The following is a 23,857-nucleotide window of genomic DNA, read 5'->3' on the forward strand; positions in this document are numbered from 1 at the left end:
GTGCCAAATATTGTCATTTTCAATACAAAATGCATACTGTGCGGATCACATGGCTTGGGGCCTTTGGGCAGATCAACTCTCTTCTCAGCCTCATCCCTTGTACAATCTGAAATTCACCACATTAACAGCTCGTCCTTTTTGAGTGGGCTGTAATTATGGTAAATAGGTACAAGTAAATGAATGATGGTCACAGGTCACCTACAAATTAAATGTTTTCTTTTTTTAGATCCACCTACAAATTAAATGTAAATGAAAATACTGTTCCGAGCAGTTGGACATTTGGACCTCCAAAATTAAGAATGAGTACCCGCATGGATGACTTTATTACTTTTTTTTTATACAAAATAGAATTTTTACTCTAATCTAATTTAAGTATATATGTGTGTGAAACTCCCTGTTGAAGACTTGAACCCCAACTCTTACCCCCCACACCCCACAAGCATTTATACTTGTGTTTCAAACCATATGTGTGAAACTCCCTCCTTAATGACTTTATTATTACTTACTAGTAAAACATCACTGTTATTTTTTATTTTTTTTTTAAAAGGGAAGATTAACCAATGCCCTAAGAACATTGGTTTAGAAGCTATTTTTAAAAACATTTTATATAAGAAAATGATAAAATAATAAATGTTTTTCATAGTTTTTTATATTTATCATAAAGAACAAAACTTAGGTACAGTACTTTAAGTTCTCTACTTAAAATTTTGACATCTGTCTAATTTAACCTCCCAAAAAAACGGCGTTAAAACTAAAAATTCTTTTCTTTTCTTTTTTCCTTCTTCCTTCTTTTTCCAATACTGCAACTGCAAGAGAACCAAGGCTTCAAATCCCCAGTTGCCTCTGATTGATGAAGCTAAAATGAAGATAATAAAAGAAATTCCAAATTCCAATCCAAAACTCAAAAGCTAAAATGCAGAACCAAACAAGAAAGATAAAAAAATCAAAAAATAAAAGCCAGATCTACTGGGTTTCAAACCAAAAAACAAAACCTTTTCAGCTATACCCGAAACTTCCACACTCCTAACATCAACAAAGCCATCGTCACAGCCTCTTTCCTTCTTTTGTCTAGAGAGAGAGAGAGAGAGAATCATAGATCAGAAAGAATCATAGATCAGAAAAAGAAGAAAGGAAACAAATACACCCACACCGAGAGAGAGAAAGAATCATAGATCAGAAAAGAAGAAAGTAAACGGATACACCCACACCGAGAGTGAAAGAGAGGGAGATATGAGATTTTCTTTTCTTTTCTTTTTTCTTTTTTTGGGTTTTGGGTTTCGAAGAGAAGCGTCATGGGTGGTTTGGAAGAAAAAGGTTTTGGGTTTGGAAGAGAAGCCGTTCAGTACAGGAAAAAGAAGGAAGAAGGAAAAAAAAATTGGTTTTAACGCCGTTTGCTTGAGAGGTTAAATTGGACAGATGTCAAAATTTTAAGTAGGGAACCTAAGGTATTGTACCTAAGTTTTGCCCTATCATAAAAGTAGTCTCAAAACTTTCCTATTATGATTTATTAACAATTGCCCTAAGGATGTGGGTTCCAATTAGCTCAACTGGTAAAATCTTTGATGGTTGTGAAATAAATTGTGCTACTAACATTTTTCATAAATTTTATATGAATAAAAATGAAATGTAAATCTAGAAAATTTAAACCACTAATAAATTAGTGTTCTCTAGGTAACAAATAGAATACCATACATCACCAATTTTACTTTCTAAGTATGACTAACACATAAAACTCAAAATACATGAAGAAAATTTTTGGGACATTAAAATTTAATGAGGCATTTTAGTTATTGCACAATGAAATATTCTAGGAATTATAAGATTTTGTTAGGATTTAACTAAGAGAGTAACAGTATGAACTATATACTTGTCTACAAAATATAAAGGAGGAAATTATTCAACTTTAAAATTGGAGGGGATGAAACTACCCCAAACATAAAGGGGGAAAGTACTTTTTTCCATAATTCTTTTTCATTAGTAAAACTATGTGTTTTTTACTTTAAACAATGTGTTAAAAAAAATGTCAGCCCAAGAAAACTGTTCGTAAAATTATGAATTTTGGCTCAACAAATTGCCTAAAAAAAAAGGCCGGAACACAATAAATGTCATGATATTTTCTCAATACCTTTATTTTAGCTATGGTGGACCTTGATATGATATTTTATAATTTTATTTTAAAGTAATGCTACATTCACAACATTTTCACAACAAATTTTAGGTGATAAATTGTTATTGGTTTTTAATTGGGACAACCACTTTAAACTATGTATTAAAAAAACAACAAACAAAAAACCAACAAAAGAAAATTGTGCATGAAACTGTGAATTTTTGCTCACCAAATTTGACTAAACCAAAAAAGAAGTCTAAGAACATAACAAATTGTCACAATGTTCTCACAATACCTTTATTTTCAGTCGTGGTAAGTTTCATAACAAATTCTAGTTGGCAAGTTGTTATTGATTTGAAAATGGACCCACAACTGACGTCACTTTTTTATCCATCAATAATAGCTTACTTATGATTTATTGTGAAATTAATGTGAAAATGTTATGGACTTAGCATTTTTTTTTTTTTTTTAGTCTATAAGAAACTGAGATCTCAACAATTATGAAAATATTATGATAACAACAAGTTTTACAATATTTTCGCAAAACATTTATTTTTAGTTGTGGTTGGTCATAGTCTCATATTTTATTATTTTATTTTGACCTATAAGAAGTTGACACCTCAATAATTGTGAAAATATTATAAAATTTGTTGTGCCAATATAACATATATATGTCAACTGATATAAATATTAAAAAAAAAAAAAAAAAAAACACTCACACACACACACACAAAGAGAACGTATGACTGGGAAAAAAAAAACACTGTAGCTACTGTGCCACTTGAACAGACCAAAGTGGCACTATTTGCGGATTGGCACTTTTTTTATATAAATTTCAACCTATAAGAAATTGACACCTAAATAATTATGAAAATATTGTAAAATTTATTGTGACAATATAACAATATATATGACAACTCATATAAATATTAAAAAAAACGCTGGCTAAAAAAATAAAACAGTGAGTTTTGCTCACCAATTGACTAAACCAAGTTTACGGTAGATAGAGAGGCATTGCCTGTTTTAATGTAGTTAGTAGAAGTAGATGGTAGAAATATGATAAGCGCACTGATTATTAAAGTTGAAAGTGTATAAGATCATAGGAATTATTAAGAGGAAGACTGCTGATCAACATAGAGATGTAAAACAATAAGTTAACGATGATAGTCATTCACTATACACACACTATACTCATGAAATCGTTTTTTTAAAACAGTACTTCACACAATTTTATAATTTTAACTGAAAATATTTATAGAAAAAAAAAAATTAAAACGAAGTATGTACAGAATGTGCTATGCAATAAGAAGTGTATAATAAGATTTTTTTTGAAACAATAATTGGTCTGGCCTAGCTCCCACACAACCCATATGAGCAGCTTTATGGAGTGGCTAATGCACATGTTCTAACACTGAAACCTCCGCATCTTTTAGTAACATTTTGCAGATGAACAGCAGATTAGCCACGCCTTTATTATTGCGAAAATCAGCATCGATGCGCGGGACCCCATATTGTGGTGTGATAAATGAAGGGACGAAAGGCAGACTGTTTTGTCAGTGTCGGCCAATAGGCGCTTTTTCCACTTATCCCTCATGCATGCGTCTTCGAATAATACAGCAGTATATTTGGCAAAACAGAAGGACCCAGAAGATAAAGAAAGGAAAGATAAGGGTAGTATTATATTCTCTATAAATATATGAACACAGCTTGATCCTCAGGTAAAATTCCTTGGGGGAGGAAAAATGGAAATTTGTCTCTGTTTTACAAATTATGTAACAAAATGTTTATATTTGAAAACTTTTTAACAATATGCTTCTATTTTTTAAACTCGATTTTTAAAAAAAAATCGAATTCTATGTAAAGTTCGATTTTTTCAAAAACAAATTCTATTTATATTTTTAAGTAGAACTCGACGTTTATCAATGTCAAGTTCCACTTAAATTTTCAAAAAAATTTAAATGGTAAAATATGCATAGAACTCGACTTTTTTTTTTTTTTGAAACTGAACTCGACATTGTTAATGTTGAGTTACAAATGTAACTCGATTTTATTAAAATCTAGTTTCAAAAATAGGGACATTTTCAAACCATAAATATTTTACTGCATAATTTGTAAATTAGGGGTAAATGCCCATTATTCCAAATTCCTTTTATGTAATACATTAAAGGATAGTTATTGGTTTGTATTGTACTATAAACATAAGATTGTAAACAAAATAAATGTGTACAATATTGTACGCAAATATGCACACATTTTTTTAATCTGTAATGTAAATCTTATATTGATAATATAATGTAAACTTATAATTTTCCTACATTAAAATTTTCAATTGAATTCAAACACTTGATTAATTTGAATTTATTTTTTCTAGGAATATCTAACATTGTTTGTGTCTTATAGGACAATGCAACCAAGTTGTGATTGATACGCAATAAGTGTATAACTAGGTTGTAAAGAAGGAAATGGATTATGATGTGATCCCATGTGCAACTCTCTCTTCTCTTTTATTTCCTTTCAATTTAGGAGGAAAGAAAAATGGTAGGTCCAAGGAAAAATCATTTCCTCCATTTTCTTTTTACTCCCTCAATTTCTATCAACCAAACAAATTATTTTTCTTATCCTCCCTCATATTTCTCTTCATTATTTTTCTATCTTTTATCTTCCCTCCAAGTCTCCAACCATACATATGGTAAATGTAGTGGTAAGAAACAAGAAAGAAAAATCATTTTCACTAGTCATGGTGACTAAAATCCTATAAAGATTTAGGGACAAAATGGGCTTCTGCCCTTTTCAACCAAATTAATTAGTTTTTTGCCCTTCTTCCCAAACTAAATAGAGAAATGCCCCTCTTTTGAAACTCGACTTTTTCAAAATCGAGTTAAGCCCTATAGTGACGTTTTCAAGGACTTATAGTATTGCCTATAACTCGATTTCCTGGATATCAAGTTACAAAACGTCATTATAGGTTCTCAAAACGTCATTATAGGTTCTTAAAACGTCACTATAGGTCCTTAAAAACGTCACTATAGGGCTGCAGAAATTTTTTTTTTTTTAACTCGATTTTGAGAAAGTCGAGTTTCAAAAGAGGGGCATTTCCCTATTTAGTTTGGAAATAAGGGCAAAAGGCTAATTAATTTGGCTGAAAAGGGCAGAAGCCCATTTTGTCCAAAGATTTAGGATAATTCTATATAGGAGTTCATAATTATATCCCTCCATTTTAAAATAAGTGAATTGAATTTTTTTCCGTGTTATCAAATTTAAACACACCTTAACCATCACAATTTGCATGTGTATTTAAATTAATGATTATTATGTGATAAAATTCAATTCATTTATTTTAAAATAAATAGATAAAATTTAACGAAATTACCCTAAGGACTCTAGAAGATTCTAATCTATACTCCAATTTGAAACTTAAATGGTCAATAGTTTAAAGTTTGCTTATTACAAAGTAATTTGACCATTGTAGAGCACACATAAATATGAACTAACCAATTAATTAAATCAACTAAACATATATAAACAAAGTAAAAATTAATTTACTAATGCCAAGAGCTTTGTAGCTCAATTGCAACATCTTGATATTTTCAATAGAGATGTTCAGAGTTCAAATATTCAATACCATATGAAATTTTCATGCTCCAAGTCTTCTGATTCCTTCCAACTACTTGTCTTGACTGTACAAATCTCATTGATAATTATATGTACAATGGAGTGTTTGGATAATTAATGATAGATAAATAATAGCCAAAGATGGAGATTGAAGCAAAAGTAGGGAAATTTTCAAACAGTATTGAGTAGCATTTATGCTTAGAGAGTAAATTGAATATTTTTGAAAATTTTTCATAGCACTTGACATTGTGAGAGTGCTTTTTCTTTTAGCACACAGGCCCAAGGATCCTGGGCCAAATAGTTGTAGTTTGGTGGACTGGGCTTGGTTCACCGCAGCTAAATGGGGGCTGATTACGAACCAAGTTGTGCGCAAGTCACATAAATCTCCTCAAGGCAAAAATGCGATTCCTCCTAAGCAATAAAATACCATTATAAGTGTTTTAGTATCATAAAATGACCCTTTACTCTTACAAAATAAGTAAAATAGATGTTCATAATATTCACAATGAGAAAGAGATTGAAATAGAATATTTAAGGCTTATCTTTTATCATATAAACATTTTAAAGAATTCCTTCACTTGGTACCCCGGGCGTACTGTCGTGGGATCCCGAAACGTACTGTCGTGGGATCCCGGGACGTATTAGGCCTGTAAGAACCCAGAATCTCTGGTTCTCTGCACTATACAATCTTTCTCCATGCTTGTTATGCAATGGAGTTTTGTTCTTTCCTTTTACCTCTATAGGTCCTACATAAGAAAAACTATACAATGCACATATCTTCAAATAATTGTTAGTTTCTTAGATTAGGATATATATATGTTGAGGTCTAAAAAATCACAGTAAAATAAGCCCAAGAAAGAATAAGCTGAGCCCAAGAAAGAGTGAGTTAAGCCCAGAAAAAAAGAAAACTCAGACCAAGTCCAAAGGGATTATACGAAAGGCCCTGAGGATCCCGAAGCCCAGAAAAGGAAAAGCAACCAAAGAAAAAAAGAGAGAGAACATCACAGCAAAGTATAAAACGCAAGGATCCTCAGGCACCATCAATAAGCGCAAAGAAAAAGAAGACCAGGACAGATCGATAGAAAGAAGACAGAAAAAGAAAACAAGAAAAACAAAAGAACGCAAGCGACCCTTCATGGCACAGACAGAAAAGGCGTCGGGGAACCAAGACAAGGAAGAAGAATGATAACAAAACAATTTCAAAAGAGCAGAACAGGATTCCGCCCAAATAGGAAAGAAACAGAAAGGTAAAAGACGCCAGAAGTGAGGATGCCGAGAAGGGCATACCTCAGCACATCCCAAAGAGGATGGCCAACCAGAAGCTTTCGAAGGAATCAGAACCAAGAGAAGGAAAGAATGAGAGAAAATGGAAAAGGGGACTTACCGAGATGATGAGGACAGAACATACTCTGTTTGCAAAAGACCAAAACAGGGGAACCAACGGTTCCCCAAGACGCCCAGAAAAACTCCACTATAAAAGGAGAGGATGGGTTGTGAAGAAGGCAGCGAGAAAAAAAGAAAGGAACAATAGAAAGAAGAGATTCACTAGAAAAAATCATCAGAAAGTCCAGGCAGAAAGAATACTAAGGGAAAAACAAATACTGCTTCCCGATATCCTGTAAAAGCAACTATGACACATACTCGGATCCAACGAGAATCAAACTTCGCAAGTTTTGAAGGCTGAAATAGCCATTCAAGGCTGCAATTTTTGAGCTCGATTGGACCTTGTATCACGTCCTAGTAAGCTTGCTGTAATCAAACAGATAATGCTTTAATGAAATACTGTTTCATAATTCCCAGGATCCCCACAGTACTTTTTTTTATCGTCTTGCTAATCCTGCTTTTCTTTTCTTTCTGAGCTTACGTTGTTAATTTCTGGCACTCCTCGATATCCTTGTTTGTCATTTTTGTATGTTGTCAGGAGTATTCTCTGCATTCACTTGATTCTTAAACAGCCATTTAGCTGCGGTGAGTCAAGGCCCAGTCCACCAAATCCTTTCTTTTTTCATTCAGGCCCGGGATCTTTGGGCCTGAGTATCCCGAAAAAAGCACTCTCACAATATATTAATACATATACATATATATAAATGAATTTCATGAGAATGATTCAGCCACGAGGATCCTGGCCCCAATTCTCACAAACTTAGTGCTTTTGCACAAGACTTGTGGGATTTGGAACTCAAGTCTGAGTGGGCAAAGGACTTAGCTTTTGGCTGAGTAAAAGGAAAAATTAACAAGTAAAAATATATGTATTGAGCAGCAAGAAGCTGTAAAGGAAGATAATATAATAAAGAAATATGCAAAGTAATTGTTAGAAATCCTCAAATCAATATGAGATATTTCATTATTTTTTCTTAATTGTGGATTACAAATGTGCTCACTAAGACGTGATACAAGGTTCAAATAAGCTCAAAAATTACAGACTTCGATGGTTATCCAAGCCTCTAAGCCTTGCAAAGTTTGAATCCTTTTAAATCCAAGTATGTGCTATAGTGGTTGTTTCTAGGATACCGGGAGACGTTCCTCTGTTTTTCTTAAATTTTACAGAGTTCTAATGACTCTGTTATGATATTCTTCCTACTGAAAATCCCTCCCTTCAACATGGGTTTTCTCTTCCTTTTATAGTATGTTTTCTAGGGCTCCGAGGTACTAGTGATTTCTCTCTTTTACCCCTCAGAGCTCGTGCTGTGACAGTTGCTTAGGGGCTGGTCTCTTCCCTTTTTTCTCATGATTTTCATCTTTTAGTGCTATTTCTCTAAAAGTCACTTGCTGACTTTCCATTCCGGGGCGTCCTTGGGCAACTAGCCTTCAATCTCTCTTCTTTCAAGGTTTCTCACTTTTCAGACTCAGCTGTCGATTGTATTTCCTTGCTGTCATTATTCCCAAATAGTTGGAATCTTTTACTGCTGGGTTGAAAGTTCCCTTCCAATCGCTTCTACTTATGATTTTCTCATTCTTGGTTCCTTGTGGTACAGCTCCTTTGTTCATGAATGTTTGCTTTATACTTTCTGATTCTTTGCTGCACCACTGGATACTTGAGAAGGACATCTCTCGTGGTACCTCTCTTAAGCTGTCTCAATCCCACATTAGCTGTGCTGCATTACCTGAGGATCCTGGGCCTCTGGCAGCCTCTGGGTATCCCGGCCCAGTTCTTTCACTGGATTTTGCTGGATTTTTTAATGGCCTTTTTGCTGGAAATCTGAACATAAATAGGGTCTTAATGTTGATTCTTCTTGCTGCTTGAATTGGGCCTTCTTTACTTTTCATGAAATGAGCTTTCTTGTGAAATTTTGGCCTTCAACAGACATTAACTCAAATCTCACCCTTTTTTTTTTTTTTTTTTTTTTGAGGAAGCAAATCTCACAAGTAGATTTTGTATTTTACCCTCTTTTTTTGGCAAAGGAGGAAATAAATTCATTAATTAACAAAAGGTGCTACCCTTCCCACCCTTTACTCTCCTTATTCTCTCTCTCTTTTTTTTTAAAAAAAACTTTTCTTACTATATATTTGTTAATTATTTAATCTTACCATTAGTGTAGGTGTGAAGGATATAAAATATATAAGTTACAATACAATAAATTAGATATGCCAACAAAACCTATTAATACAAAAGGGAAAAAAAAAATCCTCATTATTATTAAATGATGGTGTTTTTATTTTATTTATTATTATTATTATTTTTTTATGGGATGGTGTTGATAATTTTTATATATTATAAACTTGAAAAATAGTTAGATGTATCTATTTTATAATACTGATATAAATATATATATATATATATATATATATATATATAATGAATCAATGATAACCCAAAATGATACACCAGTATATTTAATACTTAATTTTTTTTTTTTTTTTTTTCTAATAGACAAACCGAATAGTCACCAGACCAAAATTGACATCTTTGCCAGTAATGTGCCAATTAACACTTTCATGACAAAAGAGAGATTCAGGGCTTATAAAATGGCATATATATTACAAGAAACTGGCCTCAAATGAAACAATGCAAACAATTTTAATCGCTTCTGGTATCAATATCATCTGAATTTCACTTGTCTGCCTAAGAGAACAGGCATACACAACTACACTGCCTTGCAGAAGAGGGCGTTGCGTCCTACTCCTAGGTCAACATTTAAGGATTCGATTAAATCCATGAACAGCTCATGAAATTAAAGAAGAACCATTTTTTAGGCCCACAGAGGAATTTGAGATTTTAAGACTAGAGGAAATAGCAGTCATGGATAAATCTCAAAATTCACTCTCAAAGATGGCTTTGACCAGCACATAAAATAGCATTTACAAGTTTACAAGTTACAACCGTATAAACTAAGGTGCTCTTGATTTGGTCCAGAATGCATTTTTCTCTTATGAATACATGTCAAAAGAACCTCAAAAATATTCTTAGGACCAATCCAGACTAAGAATAATAATGCACCCAAATCTATTATAAATTTTAAGCACGAATCATATGATTCGTATGTTAACAATTGGAAACAGATTCAGGTCATCATCGCAGCCAAGTGCTTATAGGTTGGATATCCAAAAGCACCTATAGAGGCCCAGTTCTAAGAGCATTGTCTAAATCAGCAATTAGATCATTCACATCCTCAATCCCCACTGATATTCGAACAAGATCTTCGGTTAAACCTCTGGCCTCACGCACTTCAGCTGGTATGCTTGCATGCGACATAAAGCAGGGCATGCTTATGAGGGACTTCACACTTCCTATGAATGAAACATAGATACAATTACAGAGGTTAAGAAATTTTCGGAAAATCAAATCCAAACTTCATAATTGGTCAAGCGAAATTAGTTTTATGGAAATAGTAAATCCCATGTTGATTTTTACCCAAGAATTATTTTTTTATATAGGTATATTTTTAACCAAGATAATGTCGCAAGAGATTCACAACCAAAGATCATAGAAAAATCTAATTCAGAATCTGATTAGGACCAAAGTCCGTAGTACCTTATCATAGATTTTGCATGAGAAACAATACATATCGCACGTTAATCCATATCTTACCAGCTACAAGATAAAAAACGACACAAGTACAATACCACTAGTACTGCACAAAAACATGCGTAAATTGGCTGTTTAAGTCAGTTTCATGGGAAATCGCTACAGCTCATTTAGTTGTATACTTCAAGATAAAAAGAAATTATTGTTCCAACTACATAGTTAAAGAACCACATGATTTTTTTTTCCCAAAGTGAGATGTCCACAATCTCCTTAAATCTAAATTTATAAAGTTTTGTCAATGCTAAAGATTAATGTAATAAAATTTCAAATTTAAAAGGAAATAAACGTTAACCTTTTTTTATTTTTTGGAATAGCAAGTTTAACCAACTTTCAAATATAATTCTGTCTCATGCAAGATAACATACAAAACAAGTGCAATGCAAAGCACATAGTACTGACGCACCAAGTGACAGTCAGGGAGAAGCAGAGAGAGAGAGGATAAATGGGTAGATTTTTAATTGGCACCTGGGTTAGTTATTTTCCGAAAAATCAGTATGGAGAGAAAAATCTGGATTTTTTTTTGCATAATATATACTCAAGGTGGATGGATGGAACACTTCAATTTTACCATCAATTTTCTTAACCATGTGATACCCTGGAGAAACCGATGTTAAACCAAAAATTTTCATTTTTATTATCTGTTAAGGCTTGCAGGAACTTCAGGTGGGAGAGAGATTACCAAAGCTAACAGTTATGCTGAAGTATTTGGTAGTCTCCACAATATGCTTTGAGAGTGCCAGTGAGCCTGTCAAAAAGCTAAGCACAGACCCTGCACCCTTTGCCTGGAAGAGGTAAACATATAAATAGTTTCAGGAGTGTGTATTGGTCTTGCAGTATTAATCTCAGAGATCTATCAGTACCTGAGAATAATGTAAGTCATGTCCAGGATGATCAGAAAGACCAGCATAGTAAACTTCCTTCACTCGTGGATGGGATGCAAGGAACTCAGCAATTTTCTGTGCATTATCCTGCCAAAGAAGCGAAAACATCAAATTTCAATAGGAAAATCCGCTAGCATATTTCTATCCTTGCAACAGAAAAACGATGCAGAAGAACAAAGGCAGTATGTAATACAAAAATGATAATGATGAAATTCCAGATTCGAAATCATATTATATTCTAGAAGCAGAGGAATTGATAAAGACCCCAACCAAATCTTTTCAACAAGAAGTCTCAAATCAATAACGCTAACTCTGTAGCCATCAAAAAGACAATTTTCTAATTATAGGTTCTATTATTCCAATGCTGCAACAAGAATGAATAGAAGTAGCAATTATATTTCCAGGAATACTGATTAGGATAGCAATTCCAATTCCTTCTGTATTTTTATTTTTTGTACCATACATGCCCTAAGCATTTGAGTTAATAAAATTATGCTGAAATCCAATAAATACCACATGAGAAACAAAATTTCATATATCATTGGATAAAATATTTAGAAAGGAAAGTACAAGAGGTACTTAAATAAGGTTTGAAATAGCACCTGTTGCTTCTCAACTCGTAAGGCCATTGTTTTTATCCCCCGTAAACAGATCCAACAGTCAAATGGAGCTAACCCAGAGCCTTCCGCATTTTGTATGAAATACAATTCTTTTGCCAAGCTGAAAAATATGAGAACAGTGGAGAAGTTGTAAAAGCAAATGTGATAAGAATGAATTCCAAATTACCTAAACTAGAACAAACATGCAAAAATTAGAAGAGAAAAATGACTGAAAAAAATAACAAAATACCACACATAATACCCAGGTTTAAAACAAGGTTTATCTTACAATGGAGCTTGTAGCAAGAGAAAGAGAGGAGTCAAAGCTTGAGTGGAAACTTTCAAGTTGAACCTAGGGTCCACAGCCTCTCAAGAATGCATTTTTTACATCCACGATACATGCACAGTTCTTAACAAGTTAAGTAGCAGATAAGCCTAATGATTTAATAATTGTAGGTGTGTAACTGTAATAAGCTTTTGAGGTCGAAGCTCTGCTGTGGGCAATGCACATAGTTTACCACTACAAGCCCAATTTGCTAGTATATTAAGATGTCAAAGGACCAGATTTGAATCTAATCCTCTTAATCCACATATTGCATTACAGTTTGTCCATTGCCAAACAGATTGCATATTGTCAATTAAATCATCATAAATATACATAGATGAGCCAAGAGCCTTATAGCTCATCTAGCACCTCTTAGTGTTTCCAACAGAGACATCCAGGGTTCAAATCCCCCCTCCCCTATTGTAACTATTGAAGTATCAAAAAAAAAAAAAGATGCAACTCACATGCATAGGACCACAAATAGGGAAGCCAGAACTCACTCTAACAACCAAGTCAGCATAAAACATCAACCAGAAAATATTGAGGAAGAAATTATAAGAAAAGAGCAGTAAGTCATTAAACGAATCAATGTAACCCACTATATTAATTCTATTCCAAAATTAATCTCAAGATCTAAACAGCATTAGCACAATAAGCAAAGACATACAAAACAACTCCTACCAGCAAAAGGGTGTGCTCAACATTAGAAAATACTATTCATAGATAAACAATTAGCAATGTTTTCTTGAGCTATTTTTTATCATGGAGTTGAGTACTCACTGACTGAGTGGACCTTGCATCAGACTGCCATCATGAAGAGCTTCAAAAAAATTTGAAGAACTATCTTTTTAAGGTGTTCAGTTCATTAAGTGCATGAAAGCGTGCTATTTTAATCAACATCAAGTTCATCACTCACTTCCAAAAGGATTCATTACTTTCCAACAAACCAAATTATTTTTTCCTTTTTTGGGATAAGGCAACAAATTGAAATGAAAATTAAATAGTGCAGATAAAACAACTTACAAAGATGCATGCTATATGTTCAATCTGAAAGCACAGAGCAAGAGGTATTACCTTTCCCCATTCACGGCAAGCACACCTGCCATGATATCACTATGTCCAGCAATAAATTTTGTAGCTGAATGCATAACAATATCTAAAAGGGAGAAGGGCCAATTAAAAAATAGAAGATTAGAAGGAGAAATCTAACAATTGTAAAAATCCCAACTTTACATCTATAGTGGATGGTTAATAACCTGCTCCAAGTGTCAATGGCTGTGATAATACAGGGGACATTATACTATTATCCACCATCAGAAGAGCTCCATGTGCATGAGCCATCTCTGCTATTTTCTGAAATGGATCAGCACAATAGAATTTTTCCATTAGAAAGTACTGACTTTCTGTATGATTTTATCAGCCCAAAATAAGAAGGATACTATTCTGAAAATTTTATCGTATAAACATGAAGAAACCAATCATAACAACTAGGCACAAAGATTCACAGCCACAAAGAAATGTAAAAGTTTATCCAATTATTTTAAATAGCTACAGATGCATCTCTTTACATTATCAGCAATGATGTTCTATGTCAAATGCAATACCACTGTCAAGTAAAGTCAACCTAAGATGTGTAACAACTAATTAGGCAATAAAAACTGATAATAATAAAAATTGGGGAACCACTCTGCAATATGTAAAGGCTTACTGATAATATGTCCTTGGCCAATGAAATATCTCACACATAAGAGAGTATTGTGAACACTCAGTCATTACTTGACATGGATCCTCAACAGACTAATTGGGGTCGACCACATGTACTTTTTTTTTTGGCCATTCTATCCTATCCAAAATCATGCTCTCTATCAACAACATGGCCTTTTTTTACTATCTGCTAGTGGTATATTAGACTTCCTCTACCTCCTTTTGTTCAATTGACTTGAATCAAATCACTCTTCCTCACTAGCGCATTTATCGCTCTCCTCTGCACATCCAAGCCATCTCAAGTAACTCTCCATTGTCTTTTCCTCAATAGAAGCCACTCCTATCTTTAAACAAATTTCTTCATTTCATATCTTATGGAAGGCAGAAATCATTTTTCTTTAACATATATATATAAAAAGTGAAAACCATTTATTCCTATATGCCTATAACAACAATTATCACTATTATCACCTTACATCAGCTCCAAGAACGCAAATGTCTAATTCTATAGGGCTTTTTTATGCACAAGAATATCAACCTTAAAATTAAAAAGAGTCAAAATAAGTTGTGAAGGGTAGATGCTACCTTGACCTAAAGCTCCTCTAATATCCCCATTTTAAGTTTCAATTATAAACTCAAAACACCTATATCCAAGAAAGATGGAAATATAGAATGAGCTTTTTTATTAGAAAAGAAAGTTGAGTCTAGGATCAACTAATTAATCAAGAAACCAACCCCACTTCTAAAATAGGCAAGTATCTGTTATATCCTTGTAAGTGGCAAGTATCTGTTATATCCTTGTAAGTGTTAAAGCAGCCCTTCAAAGAAGATAATTTCGGTGGCTTTGCAAAGAGAGTTTTCTTTAGAAGGAAATTTCATGCAAGTTGATAGATTGATGAAGTCCACAGACATATGAGATACAAGGACTACACCAAGCTGAAAGACTAGTCAGTAGGCCAAAGAGCATTTTTGGTGTAAAACAGGGAATCAAATAAATTTCTAGCCCAGTTACTGGTATACCAATAGACCCATTCAACTCTCTTCATTAAAATGGTTTCAATGGCCTCCAAGCCTTGGTGTCGCAGACTATTTACTCTTATTACCTGGTGATTTAGTTTATACCCAATTTTTTCCAAGAACCATCTGGATGGCTAGCATGAATCCATGGTTCTCTTTGATGTTACATGAAGTTCTAGCTAGGCAAGGCTTTACTGAATAAAAAGTCTAGTAATATTGAGCTTTAAAGGGCTTGTATGTTATTTCCCCGTCAAAAGCTTAGTAAATCTGATGAGTGCTGAGGATTCTCATTCACAATTATAAGCCTATCATATCATCCTTTGAAAGATCATAAGCTACATTTCTTATCCAACAAAATAAAATGACACAGATATGCAGCCAACAATGAGACAAAGAAGCATCCATGTTCACAATCTGCAACATTCTTTACCTTTCAATCCCTGAATCTGAATTCTTAGATTCTAGCCTCTCAAACTCAAAATATCTTATACATGAAATATAGAACAAAGCAAAAAACATGGAATAGCCAACTATGAGATCAAATCTTAGATTCAATCATCCAAAAAATCAAACTGAATAACTATTTGTGGTAAACTTTTTTTTTTTTTTTTGATAAGTAGAACAATGTGGTAAACTTACCAGAGTCAATGTTTTTATCTTGTTTCTTCGGATCTTATAAAATCTAAATCCAGAAATTCAGAATCCCTTAAGAGCTTAAAGAAACACAAACCAGGAAAAATGGAAGCACCATGCATCCTTAGTCTTATCACAACCAGTCAAGACTCAAGTGGTAGAAACTTTGTGGCAAAGACCCAATTTAAAGGAGGTGGTATTATGTGCAATGGTTACATGCAACATCCTCTCTCGCATTGGAGTGGGTCCCACACTTGTGGGGTCCACTCCAATGTGAGAGGGATGTGGCAACCATTACAAAAATAATAAACCCATATAAAGTCAATGTCCCTTGGTGCCTTGACCACCTATTCAAGCACTGTTACCAGGAACACACATAAGCTATTACACAGAATCTTGGCAGATTAATAGTCGTAGAATTTTATTGTCTTCATTGGCTACGATCTTGTCCCAGTATTAAATAAACCAAAAATAGTAGTCAATAACCTACTTTCAGAATTTTAGATCCAAGAAATCATACTCTTATATCAGATATTTGCTGTCGAGGGTTGGTCGGAGTCTCCAGCCACACAAGCTTTGTCCAGGGCCCAATGGCAGATGCAACCTCATCCAAATCACTTGTATTCACTCGCCTGCACATTGTAAGCAGTGAGTTATAATGTTCAATATCAGTTGTAGCTGAACTAATATAAAGAAAAGAGAAAGGAATACTAACTTCACCACAATTCCTTTTTTAGGAATGACTTTTGACAGCAAACGATCAGTACCACCATACAGGTCATCTCCAGCAACAATTTCCTCACCTAAAAAAACACCATTCGCAATAAATATAATAAATAAATAAATAAATAGATTAAAAATAATAATAAAATCAGGCAGCCAACAATTTGACAATCAGCAAGTATTTTACAAACCCAATGGACATCAATCCAGCTAATTTGACAGCACTGAACATTAATTTGAGAATCTAATACATGTATACCAAGAAAATTAAATACTAAATATTAATGACAGTGGGAAGCACCAGTTCCAACAAGATGAGATACAGCAGCCAAAGCAGCCATTCCACTAGTAAAGCAAAATGCTCGATCTGCTTTATCAAGCTTTGCTAGAAGGCTGAGAATACAGAGAGGTGAAGCTTATCAGAAATAAAATAGAAAAGGCACAAAATAAATTAAGAGAGCTGATTCAACTGCATTTGTACACCAAACAAAAAATCTCACCTTTCTAGAGCATCCCGTGTAGGATTTCCACTTCTGGTATAGTCATAGGGGCCATTTTCTGTTGCAGAAGGCTGCATAACAGAGTATTAAAGACTATTTGAGTCAGAAAAATAGTTGAGGCAATCCAGATATTATAAAAGGTAGATAAATGCATAGGTGTGATGACCAATAAGCACATTTTCTCATATGATATATAGACATCCAAAGTAAAGATGGGTTCAAAATCTCATGTTTTATAATTAATACAAATTTACAGGCAGAATCCTTGTGCGTGAGTGTGCATGTGTCAAGCACAATAATAGGTGCATGCCTGCCAAAAAGGTGGCACAAACTACAAGATGATTGTAATTTACAGCCAACAGTGAATTAGTAATTATCACATCAGGCCCTTTTAGGGAAATGGCTTTGGAGGTATGGCCATGAAACCTCTCATCTGTGGCGAAGGGTCATAGCCATGAAATATGGGGAGGGAAAAGGGGGTTGGTGCACTAGAGCTTGTAGTAGGGCCTATGGTTGTGGGTTATGGCGGAGTATTAGTGAAGGGTGGGAAACTTTTGCTAAGCATTTCTCTGTTGTGGTGGGGGATGGATCTCGTACTCTTTTTTGCCATGATAAGTGGACTAGGAATGTCCCTCTTAAAAATCTTTATCCTCAGTTATTTTTGTGTTCAGCTAATAAGGAGGCTTGTATTTCTGATGTGCTAAGCCCTTCAGTGGGTGATAATAACAGAGTGTGGAGTTTAAGATTTCAGAGAGAATTCAATGATTGGGAGTTGGCGGCTTCCTACTCCCTTCTTCATTTCATCCAAACCCGAATCCTTAGGGGTGGAGGGTGTGACAGGCTTTGTTGGGATCTTAATGGCAGTAGGAAGTTTGATACTCGGTCTTTCTATCATAAGATTCGAAATGTAGCTCCCTCCACCTTCCCTTGGAAGGGTATTTGGAAAGTTAAGGTTCCTAAAAGAGTGGCTTTTTTTATGTGGACAGCAGTTCATGGTCAGATTCTAACTTTGGATAATCTTATGCTTCATGGTTGCCCTTTGGCGAATCGTTGTTATTTGTGCTATTGTAATGCGGAATCTATGGATCACCTGTTACTTTTTTTTCCAATAGCTCATTCTTTGTGGATGTATATGCTTCGGTTGTTTGGGATCAATTGGGTCATGCCAGGTTCAATTGAGGACTTATTATTCTGTTGGTTTCATTGGCTTGGGAAGCATAGTTTTGATATTTGGGATTTGGTCCCAGGCTGTTTAATGTGGACTATTTGGTCTGAACGGAATCAGTGGGCTTTTGAAGATGAGGGGAAAATTGTGGTTCAACTATTAGAGTTTTGCCAGAGGACCCTCTTTGATTGGTCTCGATATTGGGGTTTCTCGGATTGTTCTACCCTTATGGATTTTATTTCTTCTATTAGAATAGATTAGGGGCTGTTTTTGTCTTGTTGTTTCTTTTTTTCCTTTGTTCACTATCGTGAACTCTGTGTTTCTCTTGCTTTTCTTTTATTAATAATAATCTCTTCTTACTTATCAAAAAAAAAAAAAGTAATTATCACAACAGTCTTTGTTCAGTCCATCTGAAAAAGTACACATATTTTTGTGATCTAAACATCCAACACTCTAATATAAAAGGGTGGAAAATGAGACCTTTAAAATGTGAAAGGAAAAAAAAAAGGTTTGGGCAACAATTGAATTATGTCCAATTAGAAAAATCCCTAAGCTTTAAAACACTGACAACTTTGATTGGGCACGAATTTGGAAAAGAAAATGAAAAGGAATCAACAAAGAAGCAATGAAAAATGTAACATAGATTTAAAAGGGAGAGTTACAATACGTACTGAGAACATCATATAAATCAATTTACTTAGAACATCATATAAACCAACCTTTCCTCACCCTCTAAAAAATTCAAGCGTGCTAGGAGAAGAAAAGATATTAGATGAGAAGGACAAGAAAACCTCCTTAAGATGAACAACAAATAAAATTTCAAGGGTACAAGCTAGTTAGACTAGATGACACAAAATGGAGAGTGTGCAAGGTCGCCCATCACCTTACTTAAACCATTTGATGAAATCACCAGTTCCCCTTTCACTAATTAAGCGGATATCTCATATCTCCAACCTTTTGCTTCCGTAAGCACCCACTGTGCCTTAAAGCAAAAACATTGCTCAATAGCTTGAAATAAAGAAATTTTAATGACATCAATAGTCCTTCATACAACCCTACCCACCCCCCTCCCAACCCAACTTTTCTCCCAAAAGGGTTCAAATCCAAAAGTTTTTTAATAAATATAATTAAAGATATCACATTATCAAAAAAAGTTAAGTAATCACAGTTTGGCCCCGCATTTAACTTCTTAAATGAGTCAAACTCATAACTGTCTCTCTTGAATAATATAAACAAACAAATTCACAAAAATTAGCAAGAATTTATCAAGTATTACCTGCTTAAAGGTAGCTGTTTGGTATAGTGGGGTACTCATTGCTTCATAAGGATCAAACTTATTCTCAAAATTCAGTACCATTGTTGAAATACTTGGCTCCTTCACCTCCATTTCTGCAACCAACAAAACAAATTAACCACAAATACGATGAAAACCCATAAATTTGGATATAATTAACAAAATCATATATCTTTATTGCCACAATATGACAACCACACATACCATTTAAGCACTCTGCAACACCATCAACCAAGGCAGATGTGCTGACATCCATTTCTCTGTCTACCGAGCAATTCAATTTAAATGACTTCCCAACTAACAACTGGTTTCCCTTAAAATTGGTATTCTTTTTGAACCCAAAGCTTGGCAAGAAGTTCCTTGCAGTTAAATCCTAAGCAACCACCAATCAGAATTAGAATCAAAACAAAAAAGACCTTCCTGAAAATTAAAGAAAACAACATGAAGGGATGGAAAAAATTAATAATAATACCAACCTTTTCTTCTCTATTTTTTAATTTTTCAAAAAAATAATTCTAAATAATTTTACAGTTAAAGTTTTCTCCATTTCCACAACCAAAATAATAAAACCTCCAAACATTTTTGCTGTTTTCTTTTCCAACATTTTCTCTACAACCAAAGGGCACAATCACCCAGAATAGTGATTACCAAGAACTCAACAAATTTATAGAACTTAAAGTTCAAGTTGCAATAATTTCTAATAAATAAAAAATGCACCATCAATGAGCAAAATAATGTTTTTGTCTCCAACTGATCATGGATTTTATAACATAACAATCTCCCACCCACCCACCCCGCACCCCCAGCCAAAAAAAAAAAAAATTAAGTGTTTATGGATCTGCTTTCCCACACATTCTCAACGACCAAAGAGAACATCCATTCTTCCATCCAAGACAAATAACAATCAACAATCAGAATTATAAAGCATGAAACCCCAACCCTCCATTCATCCACCTAAAAAGAAAAATACAAATAAAAATCAAAGTCTGACTGCTATTTCTCAGACCTCTTTATTTCCTCATATTAAATTTCCCAAGCCAAGACACCTCAGTATAAAAATGGAAAGAAAAAATATCCTTTTTCTTTTCTACATTTTTTAGGGAACCAGACACAGAGTAATGCTGCACAAATAAGTTTTTAGAGAACCAATTGAACATGAATGATGTTTTAGTGTATACCCCAACTCTCGAAAATGTCAAAAATTTCTCTGCTTTCCCACAATTTCTCAGCAACCAAACTGAACATTCACTCTTCTAATCAAAGACAAACAACAATCAATCATCATAATCAAAACGCTTAAGAGTAAGACTTAGGTGCAGTATATTAGGATCCCAATTAAGTTCAAACACATAACTACATTGGATTTAATTTTTCTTAGAAAAGATAACATTTTTTGTGCTTCAATGGTCAATGCAACCACGCATTTAAATTTAATTCGGAAACTTAATGTACTGCACCCAAATAGCTGTATTTAAGTTTCAGCCAACGCATAAAACTCAAACAGAGAGTAACACACAAAACAATCCGCTATTCCTCAACATTTCTCAATTTCCTCATATTAAATTGTCTCAACCACACCAATACCACAATAAAATGGAAAAATTTCTTGTCATTTCCTAGTTTTTTCCTGCATTTTCTGGGGAACCAATCAGAGAGTAACACAAAAAAAAGTTCTAAAATAGTACAGTCAAAAATCAAAACAATCTTAATTATTGAACAAAAACCCTAAACCTTTGCTTATCCATCTGAATAGCAAGAAACAAAAAAAATCAAATAAAAAAAAAATCAAATCAAATCAAATCAAAACAAGTTCTTACTACTATTCCTCAGGCCTCTTAGTTTCCTCATGTTAAATTTTCTCAAACACGACGATCTCAGCACAAAATGGAAAATTTTTCCCGCATTTTCTGGGGAACCAAACAGAGTAACACACAAAACAAGTTCTAAAATAGTACTGTCAACAATCAAATCAATCATAATTATGGAACAAAAACCCCAACCATCTGCTTATCCATCTAAATAGCAAGAATAAGAAATATGATAAAAAGTAATCAAATCAAATTCTGGCTATTATTCCTCAGTCCTCTTAGTTTCCTCATGTTAAGTTTTCTCAAACACGGCAATATCAGCACAAAATTGAAACTTTTTCCCCGCATTTTCTGGGGAACCAAACAGAGAGAAACACACAAAACAAGTTCTAAAATAGTACAGTCAACAATCAAATCAATCATAATTATGGAACAAAAATCCTAAACCTCTGCTTATCCATCAAAATAGCCGGAAAAAAAAAAAATCAAATCAAATTCTGACTACCATTCCTCGGTCCTCTTTGTTTCCTCATGTTAAATTTTCTCAAAAACGACAATCTCAGCACAAAATAGAAACTTTTTTCCGGCATTTTCTCGGGAAGCAAACAGAGAATAAGACACAAAACAAGTTCTAATATAGTACAGTCAATAATCAAAACAATTATAATTATGGAACAAAAACTCTAACCCTCTGCTTATCCATCTAAATAGCAATAAAAATTAATAAATAAATGAATAAAAGAAGAAGCAATCAAATCAAATTCTGGCCACTATTCCTCAGTCCTCTTAGTTTCCTCATTCTAAATTTTCGGGCATTTTCTCGCTAACCAAACATAGAGTAATGCAGAAAAAGAATGAGTTGGGGGGGGAAGCTTACGTGATCGTTGAAATCAGTGGAGCGGAAAAAGCATGGGGTGAGCGAGAATGAAGAGGTGGAAGCCATGAAAATTGAAGAGGAGTTATGGAGGGTTTTTATTTCTAATAAGTTATGGGGTTTGGGCTTTGGTGTTTGGGTTTTGCTAATGTAAGAGAAATGCTAGTTATGTGTTTGAACTTCGAAGTTGGTGGGGGTACTGGCTGGTGATGAATGTACTGAGTCGCCATTTTAAGGTGAGTAATGCTCAGGACACGGGAAAGTGCACCACTTTTATGTCACAATTTGCTGTGTAACGAGTTGTGGTTGTGATTAGTGTAAGTGTGATAGTGGGCTATGTGAGAGCACTCTTGTACTAATCACAACTCGCCATGTGCTGAGTTGTGGCATAAAATTGTGCACTTTCATGTGTCCTAAGTATTACTCTTAAAGTTGGTACATCTAGAGACTAGGGCTTGGTGAGTATTACATGTGGGGTTTTGTTTGGGTTTTAGTGGGAAGAGCACAATGTTTTTGTGTCCCTTGTGGGTGACACAAAACAAGACGAGATTTTTCTCATTTGCTTTGTGAGAAATTTAGGGTGTAAATAAATCATGCCATTCATAAACAACTTAGTTATATAAAAAATTCGTTTATTTTTGTTTGTTTATAAATAAGCCAAGTTTGAGCTTGAACAAATTCGTGACCAATAGAACTCGATAAAATATTGTTACGTGATGAACAATAGTGTTTGATAAAATACAAGCCAAGCTTAAGTTAATTCATAAGCTTGGTAATAAGCTTAATATGAGCTTGAAAAATAAACTTTATTTTACTGAGCCTTTAATTAATTCGAAGTTTGGACCTATATAGTCCAAACTAAATGAGCTTGATAATGTACTTGTTTTAAATATCGAGTTCAAGAGCTTCATATTGAACTTGAGTTTGAACTTGAGGTTGGCTTGACTAATGAATCAAACCAAGCTCAAGCTTTTGAATATTTTGATGAGCTCAAGCTCTTGAACATTTTGATGAGCTCAAGCTCAAACAGGCTTGGTATATGTTCAAGACAAGCTTGAACATTTTTCATTTGTTGTTAATTCAACCTACATGAAGGTTAATATAAAGATGGAATTAGATTCAATCCATGAATCTGTGTCTTAGTGCCATCTCCTAGTTTTTATGGGGAAAATTTAGATTTAAATCACTTTATCCCACTTATTGCAAGAAACACATACCTAATCCATACCTACGGAATATGTAATAAAGAACAATCCAACGCCACATAAGTTTAACTTTATGATGTCTAATATATTTGTTAAAAAAATCCATTTTAAACTCGATAATTGTTTATAATAATTAATAACAAAAAAAAAATTGAACCTCATGGGTGGATGTCTTTAACTCTGAGTGAAAGTTCGGTGTGAAAATGATGAGCGAAATTTGCAAAATAATATTTTTTATAATAATTATTTAAATTGATACCGAAATTATTTGGGAATCTAGTTTATATATATATATATGAAATGTTTTGAATATCTATTAAAAAAAACTACCTTCAAAACATGTTTATTTAGCTAACACCTCCTCTAACTCTAAAGGTTAGTTGG

The 23,857-nt window shown here is 33.8% G+C and overlaps 1 protein-coding gene across 2 annotated transcripts in view; it reads right to left on the reverse strand.

Moving 5' to 3' along the window:
• LOC126693482 (cystathionine beta-lyase, chloroplastic-like) overlaps positions 1–22,567 on the reverse strand; it is a 37,099-nt gene extending 14,532 nt beyond the window's left edge. Inside the window, exons 1-13 of one of the 2 annotated variants that reach the window (XM_050389472.1) lie at positions 22,272–22,567; positions 19,791–19,959; positions 19,569–19,681; positions 17,128–17,198; positions 16,929–17,020; positions 16,620–16,707; positions 16,425–16,536; positions 13,807–13,903; positions 13,625–13,706; positions 12,229–12,346; positions 11,606–11,713; positions 11,425–11,527; positions 10,272–10,447 (exon numbers count right to left, since the gene is read on the reverse strand). In XM_050389472.1, coding sequence (XP_050245429.1) covers positions 10,272–10,447; positions 11,425–11,527; positions 11,606–11,713; positions 12,229–12,346; positions 13,625–13,706; positions 13,807–13,903; positions 16,425–16,536; positions 16,620–16,707; positions 16,929–17,020; positions 17,128–17,198; positions 19,569–19,681; positions 19,791–19,959; positions 22,272–22,337 — 1,395 coding nt within the window. In that variant the 5' untranslated portion in view covers positions 22,338–22,567. Of the gene's footprint in view, positions 1–9,942; positions 10,448–11,424; positions 11,528–11,605; positions 11,714–12,228; positions 12,347–13,624; positions 13,707–13,806; positions 13,904–16,424; positions 16,537–16,619; positions 16,708–16,928; positions 17,021–17,127; positions 17,199–19,568; positions 19,682–19,790; positions 19,960–22,271 lie in introns of those variants that run through there. The other variant, XM_050389471.1, reaches the window with a different exon arrangement.
• Between the last annotated feature and the right edge of the window lie 1,290 nt (positions 22,568–23,857).

The sequence above is a fragment of the Quercus robur genome, chromosome 7, assembly GCF_932294415.1.
Source record: "Quercus robur chromosome 7, dhQueRobu3.1, whole genome shotgun sequence".
NCBI classification, from domain to species: domain Eukaryota; kingdom Viridiplantae; phylum Streptophyta; class Magnoliopsida; order Fagales; family Fagaceae; genus Quercus; species Quercus robur.